The sequence below is a fragment of the Salvia miltiorrhiza genome, chromosome 8, assembly GCF_028751815.1.
Source record: "Salvia miltiorrhiza cultivar Shanhuang (shh) chromosome 8, IMPLAD_Smil_shh, whole genome shotgun sequence".
NCBI lineage: Eukaryota > Viridiplantae > Streptophyta > Magnoliopsida > Lamiales > Lamiaceae > Salvia > Salvia miltiorrhiza.
The window spans coordinates 33,552,752-33,565,704 of NC_080394.1; the positions used below are offsets into that span (position 1 = coordinate 33,552,752).

The window sequence follows — 12,953 nt, forward strand, 5'->3', positions numbered from 1 at the left end:
AGCTTTGTTCCCATAGCTGCATGTAGGCTTTTCCAAAATCTGGATGTAAATCTTGGATCTGGATCAGAGACAATGGATACTGGCACTCCATGTAGTCTCACCATTTCCTGAACATACAGTCTCGCCAATTGGTCCATTGAGTATGTCATCTTTACAGGAAGGAAATGTGTTGATTTAGTAAGTCGATCTACGACGACCCAAATGGCATCATGACCGCGTGTTGTCCTTGGAAGTCTAACCACGAAATTCATCGTAATGTGTTTCCATTTCCATTCAGGTATCTCCAATGGATTTAGTAATCCAGATGGTCTTTGATGTTCGGCCTTTACTTGTTGACACATCATACATTTTCCAACATATTCATCTATTGTTCTCTTCATGCTTCTCCACCAAAATATCTCGCGAAGATCATGGTACATTTTAGTGCTTCCATGATGTGCTGCATAGGTCGTGCAGTGTGCCTCATCCAAAATCTCCTTTATCAGCTGCTTGTCTTTAGGGACACAAATTCTGCTTGCATATGTAAGCATCCCGTCGTTTGTTAATGAGAAACCCATTTTATCACCTTTAAGCCCCTTACTCTTCATTTTCTGGAGAAAGTCATTGGTTTCTTGGGCTTTCTTAATTCGATCTCGCAGTGTAGGCCTAACAACTAGTGCTGCGAGTATTGCTTCCAAGGTAACTGGAGTCACCACTTCGAGTTTCATTCTTTCAAATTCTTTTATCAGAGTCTCCTGTGGAGTTATCATCGAAGCTAGTTGTCCTTCGCACTTTCGGGTAAGTGCATCTGCCACCACATTAGCCTTTCCCAGGTGATACTGTATGGTGCAATCGTAATCCTTCACGAGTTCTAGCCACCTTCTCTGTCTCATGTTCAGCTCTTTCTGCGTTAAGAAATATTTCAAAATTTTGTGATCGGTGAAGATTTCACATTTTCCACCATACAAATAATATCTCCAAATTTTTAGCGCATGAACCACATCGGCTAGCTATAGATCGTGTGTAGGGTTGTTATGCTCGTGTGTCTTCAATTGTCTTGATGCATAGGCAATAACTTTCCCTTTTTGCATTAGAACACATCTCAAACTTTGCTTCGAAGCGTCCATATAAATGACAAAGTTGTCTAATCCATCGGGTATGGTTAATACCGGTGCTGCCGTCAATTTTCCTTTCAACTCCTGAAAACTCTGCTCGCACTTATCAGTCCAATTAAACGTAATTCATTTCCTTGTTAATTGTGTCATCGAACCCGCTATCTATGAAAATCCCTCGATGAATGTTCTGTAATAACCAGCGAGTCCTAAGAAACTCCTTACCTCACTAGCATTTGTAGGTGTCCTCCAATTATTTACGGCTTCAACCTTAGCTGGGTCTTCCTCAATTCCATTAGCAGTCACCACGTGATTAAGAAAAACTACTCGGTCCAGTCAAAATTCATATTTCTTAAATTTGGCGTAGAGTTTCTCACCCCTCAATGTTTTCATGACGATCTTAAGATGTTCTTCATGTTGTGCATCATCCTTCGAGTATATCAAGATATCGTTGATGAAAACTATAACGAACTTGTCCAAATATGAGTGAAATACACGATTCATTAGGTCCATGAACATAGCTAGAGCATTGGTTAAACCGAAAGGCATAACTACAAATTCATAATGACCATATCTCGTCCGAAAAGTTGTTTTCGAGATATCATTTCCCTTTATCTTGAGTTGGTGGTAACCCGACATCAAATCGATTTTTGAAAACACCTTTGCACCTTTCAATTGGTCAAATAAATCTTCTATCCTTGGTAGAAGATATTTGTTCTTGATGGTAAGTCGATTAAGCTCACGATAATCGATACACATGCGCATGTTTTCGTCTTTTTCTTGATAAATAAGACCGGCGCTCCCCAGGGCGATACGCTTGGTCGAATGAACCCTAGGTCCAAAAGCTCTTGTATTTGTGTTTTTAATTTCTCCAATTCTTTTGGCGCCATTCTATATAGTGCTTTTGAAACAGGTGCTGCTCCAGGTATTAAATCAATCGCAAACTCCACTTGTCTGTCTGGCGGTATTCCAGGTAACTTCTCGGGAAAAATATCAGGGTAATCACATACAACTAGTACACTTTCGAGAGTAAGCTCTTCATTTTCTTTGCCTACAATGGTTACGAGATAAGCCTCGCCAAAGTCTTTGTTCAATATCTTTATCGCTTTCATTGCAGATATCACCATAGGCATTCTTCCTAACTTTGATCCTCGAAACGAAAATTCTTTCTCTCCCGACATTTTGAAAGCAACTTCTCTCTCATGACACTTTATTATCGCAAAGTTTTGACTTAGCGAGTCCATTCCCAAAATTACATACCAAATTACATACGAAAATTGCAGAAATGAATGAGTGCGAAGCTCCAGAATCAAATAGAACAACAGCAGGTGTGCCAGAATGGTTAACATACCAGTCATTGTATCGGTGTCACTTGTTCTGGTTCCTGATGTGCTAAGGCAAATATACGAGCATTCCTTTTCTTTTCTGGCTCCTTACCTTCTCCCAAGTTTTTTTGCCCCCTTGGTGCTTTGTTCTTCTTTTTTGGACAAAAATTTACAGTGTGTCCGGGCTCACGACAGTAAAAGCAGATTCCCTTGCCCAACATACACTTTCCATGATGATTTTTACCACATTTTTGACATTGTGGTTTTATTCTTGTTGGACCAGTACTAGTGCTAAATCCAAACTTTTGTTTCTTGTCCCGGAAGTTCTCCTTACTTTGATTATTGTTCTCCCATCTTCTTTTAACAATAGGGTTTGCAGGTTTTGGTGTTGGGTTACTGACTCCCAGAGCCATTTCAACTTCTTCAGCTCTTTTGACCAACTCGCTGAAGTCTACAATCACATGTGCGGCCATGATTCCTTTGATGTTAGTTCCGAGCCCCCTTTTGAATTGGGCAATCATATTTTCTTCCGTATCAACCAAGTGGGGTGCAAAACGAGCCAGTTCGTTAAATTTCCTCTCATATTCTTCAATGGTCATTCTTTCTTGTTTTAATTCAAAGAACCCAATTTCTTTCTTTTCCCTGTAGGAGATAGGGAAATACTTATCCATTACTACCTTCTTGAAAAGATCCCAATTCAAGACATTGCGATCTTCCTCCCCAAGTAGGTGATAAAAATGTTTCCACCATTGCCGGGCGTCTTCCATGAGTTGGAAGGTAGCATAGGCTACTTTTTGCTCGTCAGTACAATTGATGTGTGTGAAGACTCGTTCGAGTTCCTCTAGTTACTCTTCCGCTGGTAAAGGTCCATCACGCTCATTAAAACGTGGTGGATTGTAGCTTCGAAATCGTTTCACTGCTTGATCAGTTAAGCTTGTTACTGGAACTTGAGTAGGTAGCGTGGTAGCATGTGTTTGTTGTTGAACGAATCTCTGAATAGCACTGATAAATTGACTTATCAAATCTCCTCCATTGGTTGGATGAGTTTAGTCTTCCACTTCATCGGAATTTGTATTTGTGTTTTCGCTATTGTTGGGGCGTCCACGCGTATTTCTCATGGTTCTATATTAGAAACACTATTAGTTTATAGATTTACTCCATAAACATAAATTATGTTTAGTACTTTTTGTCAAGTGCACAATTTGAGGATAATGATAAAGAGAGAACAACTTTATAAGTCTATACATACACACGTAAATGTACCCAAAAAATATTGTACACACACACATATATACATACTAAATACTGAAATAAGTTATGGCCTATTTCCCCAGGGTTGCAAAATTGAGGTTAGCCTAAGTCACACATGCTATTACACATAGGATATTATTGCACTTATGGTTCTGCTGGTGGGTTAAAACTATCTTGACCTTCTCTTTCGTCTGCAACATCACTAGGTGGCAACCACCCACGAAGACCATCTTGACGTCTTGCTGACCACCGGGAATATGCTTCTGCATCAAACCACTCCATCGGATCTTCATCATCATCGGGAATTCTCATTCATTCTTTTAAACGACTAACAATTTCTTGATAATTTTGCACCATCTCTTAAGCAGTTCTGATTCTTTCATTATAGATGTTTAGTTGTTTAGTGTATAAATCTATCTGTTCCACACAACCAAAAACATACCCCTCATTTAACTTAATTGTATCAGTAAGAAGACATATCTCTTTTTCATACTTCTTTAACTCGAGTTGGGTTTGCTGCCACTCTTGCCATGCTTTGAGGTATCTGCTACAAAATTCTTGATAATCTATTTTCGGATCTCTATATGAACATATTTCTATCATGTCATTATATACCTTTTCTGCCAGGGGCTTTAGTCGAGTCCTGACAGAGTTCACTATTCTTTCGCATGCCTCTCAATCGGTTATGAGATAATCATAGCTTAATAGTTCATTTATTTGAAGGGTCAAGTCGTTTATATAGGTATCAAGAGATAGGTGTCCTTGCATCTGAGTCAGATATTCCCAATATTTTCCATCTAGGTAAGCTTTCCAAGTATCCATCCTAATGATAAGAGAAAAATATTATTTTTAAGAAATAATCAAATTTGAAGGTCGTGCTGAAGAGATTGAAATGTTTATATGATTCAAAAGAGTAACATAAAATAGAGGACACGTTTACCTAGAGGTTGGAGTGCGTAGAGGTCGAATGGCTTTGTTACACATCACTTTTAAATTTTCCGTACATAATTATTTTTGCAGAGTCTACAAGAAAGTCTCATACCTGCATATTATCGAAATCCCTCTCGTTCGGGTGTAGACTCTGCAAAAATAATTATGTATGGAAAATTTAAAAGTTATGTGTAACAAAGCTATGCGACCTCTACGCACTCCAACCTCTAGGTAAACGTGTCCTCTATTTTATGTTACTCTTTTGAATCATATAAACATTTCAATCTCTTAAGCACGACCTTCGAATTTGATTATTTCTTAAAAATAATATTTTTCTCTTATCATTAGGATGGATACTTGGAAAGCTTACCTGGATGGAAAATATTGGGAATATCTGACTCAGATGCAAGGACACCTATCTCTTGATACCTATATAAACGACTTGACCCTTCAAATAAATGAACTATTAAGCTATGATTATCTTATAACCGATTGAGAGGCTTGCGAAAGAATAGTGAACTCTGTCAGGACTCGACTAAAGCCCCTGGCAGAAAAGGTATATAATGACATGATAGAAATATGTTCATATAGAGATCCGAAAATAGATTATCAAGAATTTTGTAGCAGATACCTCAAAGCATGGCAAGAGTGGCAGCAAACCCAACTCGAGTTAAAGAAGTATGAAAAAGAGATATGTCTTCTTACTGATACAATTAAGTTAAATGAGGGGTAAGTTTTTGGTTGTGTGGAACAGATAGATTTATACACTAAACAACTAAACATCTATAATGAAAGAATCAGAACTGCTTAAGAGATGGTGCAAAATTATCAAGAAATTGTTAGTCATTTAAAAGAAGGAATGAGAATTCCCGATGATGATGAAGATCCGATGGAGTGGTTTGATGCAGAAGCATATTCCTGGTGGTTATCAAGACGTCAAGATGGTCTTCGTGGGTGGTTGCCACCTAGTGATGTTGCAGACGAAAGAGATGGTCAAGATAGTTTTAACCCACCAGCAGAACCATAAGTGCAATAATATCCTATGTGTAATAGCATGTGTGACTTAGGCTAACCTTAATTTTGCAACCCTGGGAAATAGGCCATAACTTATTTCAGTATTTAGTATGTATATATGTGTGTGTGTACAATATTTTTTGGGTACATTTACGTGTGTATGTATAGACTTATAAAGTTGTTCTCTCTTTATCATTATCCTCAAATTGTGCACTTGACAAAAAGTACTAAACATAATTTATGTTTATGGAGTAAATCTATAAACTAATAGTGTTTCTAATATAGAACCATGAGAAATACGCGTGGACGCCCCAACAATAGCGAAAACACAAATACAAATTTCGATGAAGTAGAAGACTAAACTCATCCAACCAATGGAGGAGATTTGATAAGTCAATTTATCAGTGCTATGCAGGGATTCGTTCAACAACAAACACATGCTACCAAGCTACCTACTTAAGTTCCAGTAACAAGCTTAACTGATCAAGCAGTGAAACGGTTTCGAAGCTACAATCCACCACGTTTTAATGAGCGTGATGGACCTTTACCAGCGGAAGAGTAACTAGAGGAACTCGAACGAGTCTTCACACACATCAATTGTACTGACGAGCAGAAGTAGCCTATGCTACCTTCCAACTCATGGAAGACGCCCGACAATGGTGGAAACATTTTTATCACTTACTTGGGGAGGAAGATCGCAATGTCTTGAATTGGGATCTTTTCAAGAAGGTAGTAATGGATAAGTATTTCCCTATCTCCTACAGGGAAAAGAAAGAAACTGGGTTCTTTGAATTAAAACAAGAAAGAATGACCATTGAAGAATATGAGAGGAAATTTAACGAACTGGCTCGTTTTGCACCCCACTTGGTTGATACGGAAGAAATGATGATTGCCCAATTCAAAAGGGGGCTCGGAACTAACATCAAAGGAATCATGGCCGCACATGTGATTGTAGACTTCAGCGAGTTGGTCAAAAGAGCTGAAGAAGTTGAAATGGCTCTGGGAGTCAGTAACCCGACACCAAAACCTGCAAACCCTATTGTAAAAAGAAGATGGGAGAACAATAATCAAAGTAAGGAGAACTTCAGGGACAAGAAACAAAAGTTTGGAGTTAGCACTAGTAATGGTCCAACAGGAATAAAACCACAATGTCAAAAATGTGGCAAAAATCATCATGGAAAGTGTATGTTGGGCAAGGGAATCTGCTTTTACTGTCGTGAGCCCGGACACACTGTAAATTTTTGTCCAAAAAAGAAGAACAAAGCACCAAGGGGGCAAAAAAACTTGGGAGAAGGTAAGGAGCCAGAAAAGAAAAGGAATGCTCGTATATTTGCCTTAGCACATCAGGAACCAGAACAAGTGACACCGATACAATGACTGGTATGTTAACCATTCTGGCACACCTGCTGTTGTTCTATTTGATTCTGGAGCTTCGCACTCATTCATTTCTGCTAAGTTTTGTCAAAATCATATCACTTGTGAAGTAGAAAACGTAGCCTTGAATATAATCGTCCCTTCTGAAGAATGTATTAAGACGAATAGGATTGCTCGGAGAATTTTCTTGAACTTTAGAAGTAAAAAGCTTGAAGCCGATTTGTACCTCATAGAGATGCACGACTTCAATATAATTTTGGGAATGGACTGGCTAAGTCAAAACTTTGCGATAATTAAGTGTCACGAGAGGGAAGTTGCTTTCAAAATGCCGGGAGAGGAAAAATTTTCGTTTCGAGGATCAAAGTTAGTAAGAATGCCTACGGTGATATCTGCAATGAAAGCGAGAAAGATATTGAACAAAGACTTTGGTGAGGCTTATCTCGTAACCATTGTAGGCAAAGAAAATGAAGAGCTTACTCTCGAAAGTGTCCCAGTTGTACGTGATTACCCTGATATTTTCCCCGAGAAGTTACCTGGAATACCGCCAGACAGACAAGTGGAGTTTGCGATTGATTTAATACCTGGAGCAGCACCTGTTTCAAAAGCACGATATAGGATGGCGCCAAAAGAATTGGAGGAATTGGAAACACAACTACAAGAGCTTTTGGACCTAGGGTACATTCGACCAAGCGTATCGCCCTAGGGAGCGCCGGTCTTATTTGTTAAGAAGAAAGACGGAAGCATGCGCATGTGTATCGATTATCGTGAGCTTAATCGACTTACCATCAAGAACAAATATCTTCTACCAAGGATAGAAGATTTATTTGATCAATTAGAAGGTGCAAAGGTATTTTCAAAAATCAATTTGAGGTCGGGTTACCACCAACTCAAGATAAAGGGAAATGATATCTCGAAAACAGCTTTTTGGACGAGATATGGTCATTATGAATTTGTAGTTATGCCTTTCGGTTTAACCAATGCTCTAGCTATGTTCATGGACCTAATAAATCGTGTCTATCACTCATATTTGGACAAGTTCGATATAGTTTTCATCGACGATATCCTGATATACTCAAGGGATGATGCACAACATGAAGAACATCTTAAGATAATATTGGAAACATTGAGGGGTGAGAAACTCTACGCCAAATTTAAGTAATGTGAATTTTGGCCGGACCGAGTAGTTTTTCTTGGTCACGTGGTGACTGCTAATGAAATTAAGGTAGACGCAGCTAAGGTTGAAGCCATAAATAATTGGAAGACACCTACAAATGCTAGTGAGGTGAGGAGTTTCTTAAGACTCGCTGGTTATTACAGAAGATTCATCGAGAGATTTTCAAAGATAACGGGTTCGATGACACAATTAACAAGGAAAAGAGTTACGTTTAATTGGACTGATAAGTGCGAGTAGAGTTTTCAGGAGTTGAAAGGAAGATTGACGACAACACCAGTATTAACCATACCCGATGGATCAGACAACTTCATCATTTATATGGATGCTTCGAAGGAAGGTTTGGGTGTGTTCTAATGCAAAAAGGGAAAGTTATTGCCTATGCATCAAGACAATTGAAGACACACGAGCATAACTACCCTACACACGATCTATAGCTAGCCGCTGTGGTTCATGCGCTAAAAATTTGGAGACATTATTTGTATGGTGGAAAATGTGAAATCTTCACCAATCACAAAAGTTTAAAATATTTCTTTACGCAGAAAAAGTTGAACATGAGACAGAGAAGGTGGCTAGAACTCGTGAAGGATTACGACTATACCATACAGTACCACCTGAGAACGGCTAATGTGGTGGCAGATGCACTTAGCCGAAAGGGCGAATGACAACTAGCTTCGATGATAACTCAATAGGAGACTCTAATAAGAGAATTTGAAAGGATGAAACTCGAAGTGGTGACTCCAGTTACCCAGGAAACAATACTCGCAGCGCTAGTTGTTAGGCCTACACTACGAGATCGAATTAAGAAAGCCCAAGAAACCAATGACTTTCTCCAGAAAATGAAGAGTAAGGGGCTTAAAGGTGATAAAATGAGTTTCTCATTAACAAACGACGGGATGCTTACATATGCAGGCAGAATTTGTGTCCCTAAAGACAAGCAGCTGATAAAGGAGATTTTGGATGAGGCACACTGCACGACCTATGCAGCACATCCTGGAAGCACTAAAATGTACCATGATCAATCTTCGCGAGATATTTTGGTGGAGAAGCATGAAGAGAACAATAGATGAATATGTTGGAAAATGTATGATGTTTCAACAAGTAAAGGCCGAACATCAAAGACCATCTGGATTACTAATGGAAATGGAAACACATTACGTTGGATTTCGTGGTTAGACTTCCAAGGACAGCACGCGGTCATGATGCCATTTGGGTCGTCGTAGATCGACTTACTAAATCAACACATTTCCTTCCTGTGAAGATGACATACTCAATGGACCAATTGGCGAGACTATATGTTCAGGAAGTGGTGAGACTACATGGAGTGCCAGTATCCATTGTCTCTGATCGAGATCCAAGATTTACATCCTGATTTTGGAAAAGCCTACATGCAGCTATGGGAACAATGCTCAACTTTTCAATAGCTTATCATCCTAAAACAGACGGGCAATCTGAAAGAACTATCAAAATTTTGGAAGACATGTTACTGATAACACTCATATTTCCATGGTTTTTAATGTTCATATGATGTTAATTTTATAGGAAATTGAGTGTTGAATGATTGTTTTGTGCTTAAATTGCTTTATCTTGTGAAACATGATTCTTACTCGAACTTTGAAGGATTTTTCAAGTTTATTGAGTTCGAATTTGGAGAACTGTGCTGAAATAGAAGTTGTAGATCGTCTCGATTCGAGTTCATGAGCGCAAACGGATCATAAATCGGAGTTCGGACGAGAAAGTTATGGCCGAAACAAAAACGTCGCGCGCAGCAGTCAAAATTCGGCGACCTAAACGGCGACCGCCGAATTTTGGCATTTTAAAGAAGCAAAACGGCGACCCAAACGGCGACCGCCGGCCAGGTCGCCGAATTCCCTGTTTCAATTTTGGCCTCCGGTGGAAAATTCGGCGATCGCCGAATCTTAGAGTAAAAAGGCTGATTTTCGGCGACCCAGACGGCGATCGCCGAACGGGGCGCGTGTTTCGTTTCTTCTGCGTTTTTTCTCGTTTTTTGAAGTCTTTTCGAGCTCAAACTCTGTAGTTTTACCCTGACACTATATATAGGTCTTCCTTGCACCTATTCATGGTTCCCAGCTTTAGTTTTTCAGTTCCAAACATTTATTTTACAGTTTTATAGCTTTAGAATATTTTAGCTTTCCAGTTTTAAAGGCTTGGATCAAGATTGAAGATTCAAGTCGTTACAATCGTTTTTAATTCAATTTTTATTTAATTCAGTTTTTATTATTGCTTTCTTTTTAATTATGTTTAAGTTTTATTTTGCTATGTTTGGCTAATTTCCTTTAGCTGATTCTAGGGTTTGTAAATAGTTGATTGAATTTATGTGATTTATTTGTTAATACCTTTGTGCCTTCCAGTTTATGATTCATGATTCCTGGTGCTTAATTTCTTGTGAATTATTTGGCCAATAATTTACATGTCTAGCTGTTCAGTTTGAGTCTTGAATGCGATAATTGTTCAGCCGATTCAGGAATGCATGATATAGTGTTAGCCTTGAGTCTTGAATGCGATAGGTGAAGCTATAGGGAGCTATTCTTTGTGTACGCTTGGGAGTTAATTTATTCCTTGGAGTCTTGAATGTGAAGGGGGGTAAATTAATCTACTTTCATAGGTGTTCGTTAGAGAAGCTTGTGAATAGTTGTGTGATCTCTCATCATAGCTGGATTAAACTGGTACATAGGATTAATAGATTTATTGCATAGATTTAGTTAATGAATTTACTGCCCTAGGATCAGTTGTCTTTCATATTTGAATTCGTCTACATACTTTTATTTATCGTTAATTGCGTTTTAGTTTAAGTAAATCAATCTCTACTTTCGTTTGCCTGTCTACTGTTTTAGTCTGTTTAGGAGATAGCTAGAGTAGTTTCGTTGTGTCAGTCCCTGTGGATACGATACTTGGTTACCAGTTTGTGCTACAATTGCACCGTGTTAGTTGCGGTAATTTGTTGCTAATAATTTAGTGATCAACTTTTTTTTGGCGCCGTTGCCGGGGACTGATTAGAAGTTTCTTTAATATCTCTGATAGGACGTAGTAGTACTTCAGGCTTTTATTTTTATTATTTTTTTTTTTAATTCTCATTTTTTTAGGCACTGCTTACGATGGCTACCGATGAACAAATTCGTGCTCTCCAGGAGCAGCTGCAACAGCTGTTGGACGCTCAAGCTGCTAAAGAAGCTCAGAATCAGCCTCCGATTGCAGAGATGTTCGTTCCTCGGTATATTTACCAGGAACCTCCACGTATTAATGCCAATAATTTTGAGCTGAAGACTGGTTTGATCACGATGGTCCAGCAGAACCAGTATGGAGGACACGCTATAGAGGATCCTAATGCGCATCTGGCGCAATTTCTGGAGCTTTGCAGCACCGTAAAGATGAATGGAGTATCTGATGATATTATCCGTCTTCGTCTTTTCCCTTTCTCACTGCGGGATAAAGCGAAGTCGTGGTATCATACATTGAATTTGAGTGCAACTACTACGTGGGAAGATGTAGCTCAAGCTTTCCTACGCAAGTTCCATCCTCCTGGCCTGACCCTGAAATTAAAGATGGACATTGTGCAGTTCCAGCAGTTTGAGGGAGAAAAGCTGGCAGATACGTGGGAGAGATATCAAGAGAAGTTGAGAAAATGTCCGAGCCATGGATTTGATGAAGGCACGCTCATTATCATGTTCTACAATGCTTGTGGAGAGCGTACAAGAATGCATTTGGACACAGCTGCAGGAGGTTCTCTGCTTCAGAAAGGCAGTTCAGAGGCTTGGAACATCATAGAGAGTATGGCCGCTACAAGCTATCAATGGCCAGTAGAAAGAGTACAATTGCAAAGGGTAGCAGCTGCTTCCAGCTCTGATCCTATGGCAGCGATTGCTACGCAGCTGGCAGAGCTGACTACTAAGATTAATGCTTTGACCATTGGAAATCAGGAGCGAGCTGTGAGAGATCCCATATGCATAGAAGACGTAAATTTTGTCAATGGCCAAAACTTTGGAAATTTTCAGAAGGTGCAACCAGGAATGTACAACAGAGGGCAGCAGTTTCAGCAGCAATATCAGCCAGGAGCACGCCCGCATCCTAACCTTTTTTACGGCAATCCGAACAATGCTTTGCAAGCCTCCACCTGGATTTTCTGTGTCTAGCGGAGGAGTTATAAATGATCCGAAGAAGGTATCAATGGAGGATATGATGCAGCAGATGTTAATGAAGATGACTGGGATAGAGACAACTGTTAATACAAGGATGACCAATTTGGAGTCTCAAGTGGGTCATATTGGAAATAATTTTTCACAACTTTCCAAGCAAGTACAGATGTTGGAGACTCAAGTTGGTCAGATGGCCAACCAAGCAGCTGCGCAGCACAAACCAGGGAAGTTTCCTAGCAACACTGAAATAAATCCCAAAAATCAGTGTAATGCGATCCATCTTCGAAGCGGGACTGAGTACCAGAATTTTCCAGAGCTGCAGAATGACAAGGGAAAAAGCAAAGTAGTGGAGGACGATGATGATGACTTGGAGGAGCTTGCAGCGAAACAGACTCCTCCCCCTAAGAATGATTCGAGCTCTTCTGCTGTTAAGAAGCCTGTTCCTACCCCTTCGTTCCCTAGACCGGAGTACAAGCCTGTAGCTCCGTTTCCAGGGCGTTTGCTAAAGCCGAAGTTGGATGAGAAGATGGGCAAGTTTATGGAGATATTTTCAAAGTTACAAATCAATATTCCATTACTTGATGCGCTGAGAGATATGCCAGGGTATGCTAAGTTCCTCAAGGATGCAGTTTCCAATAAGAAA

General features: G+C 39.5%; 2 protein-coding genes across 2 annotated transcripts; one reads left to right on the top strand and one right to left on the bottom strand.

The window, feature by feature from the left end:
- Positions 1-2,445: 2,445 nt before the first annotated feature.
- LOC130998363 (uncharacterized) lies at positions 2,446-3,087 on the bottom strand. The gene has a single exon (XM_057923785.1). It carries the CDS (start codon positions 3,085-3,087, stop codon positions 2,446-2,448), a length of 642 nt encoding a protein of 213 aa, XP_057779768.1.
- Positions 3,088-6,346: 3,259 nt separating this feature from the next.
- LOC130998364 (uncharacterized) lies at positions 6,347-6,988 on the top strand. The gene has a single exon (XM_057923786.1). It carries the CDS (start codon positions 6,347-6,349, stop codon positions 6,986-6,988), a length of 642 nt encoding a protein of 213 aa, XP_057779769.1.
- The last annotated feature ends 5,965 nt before the right edge of the window (positions 6,989-12,953 follow it).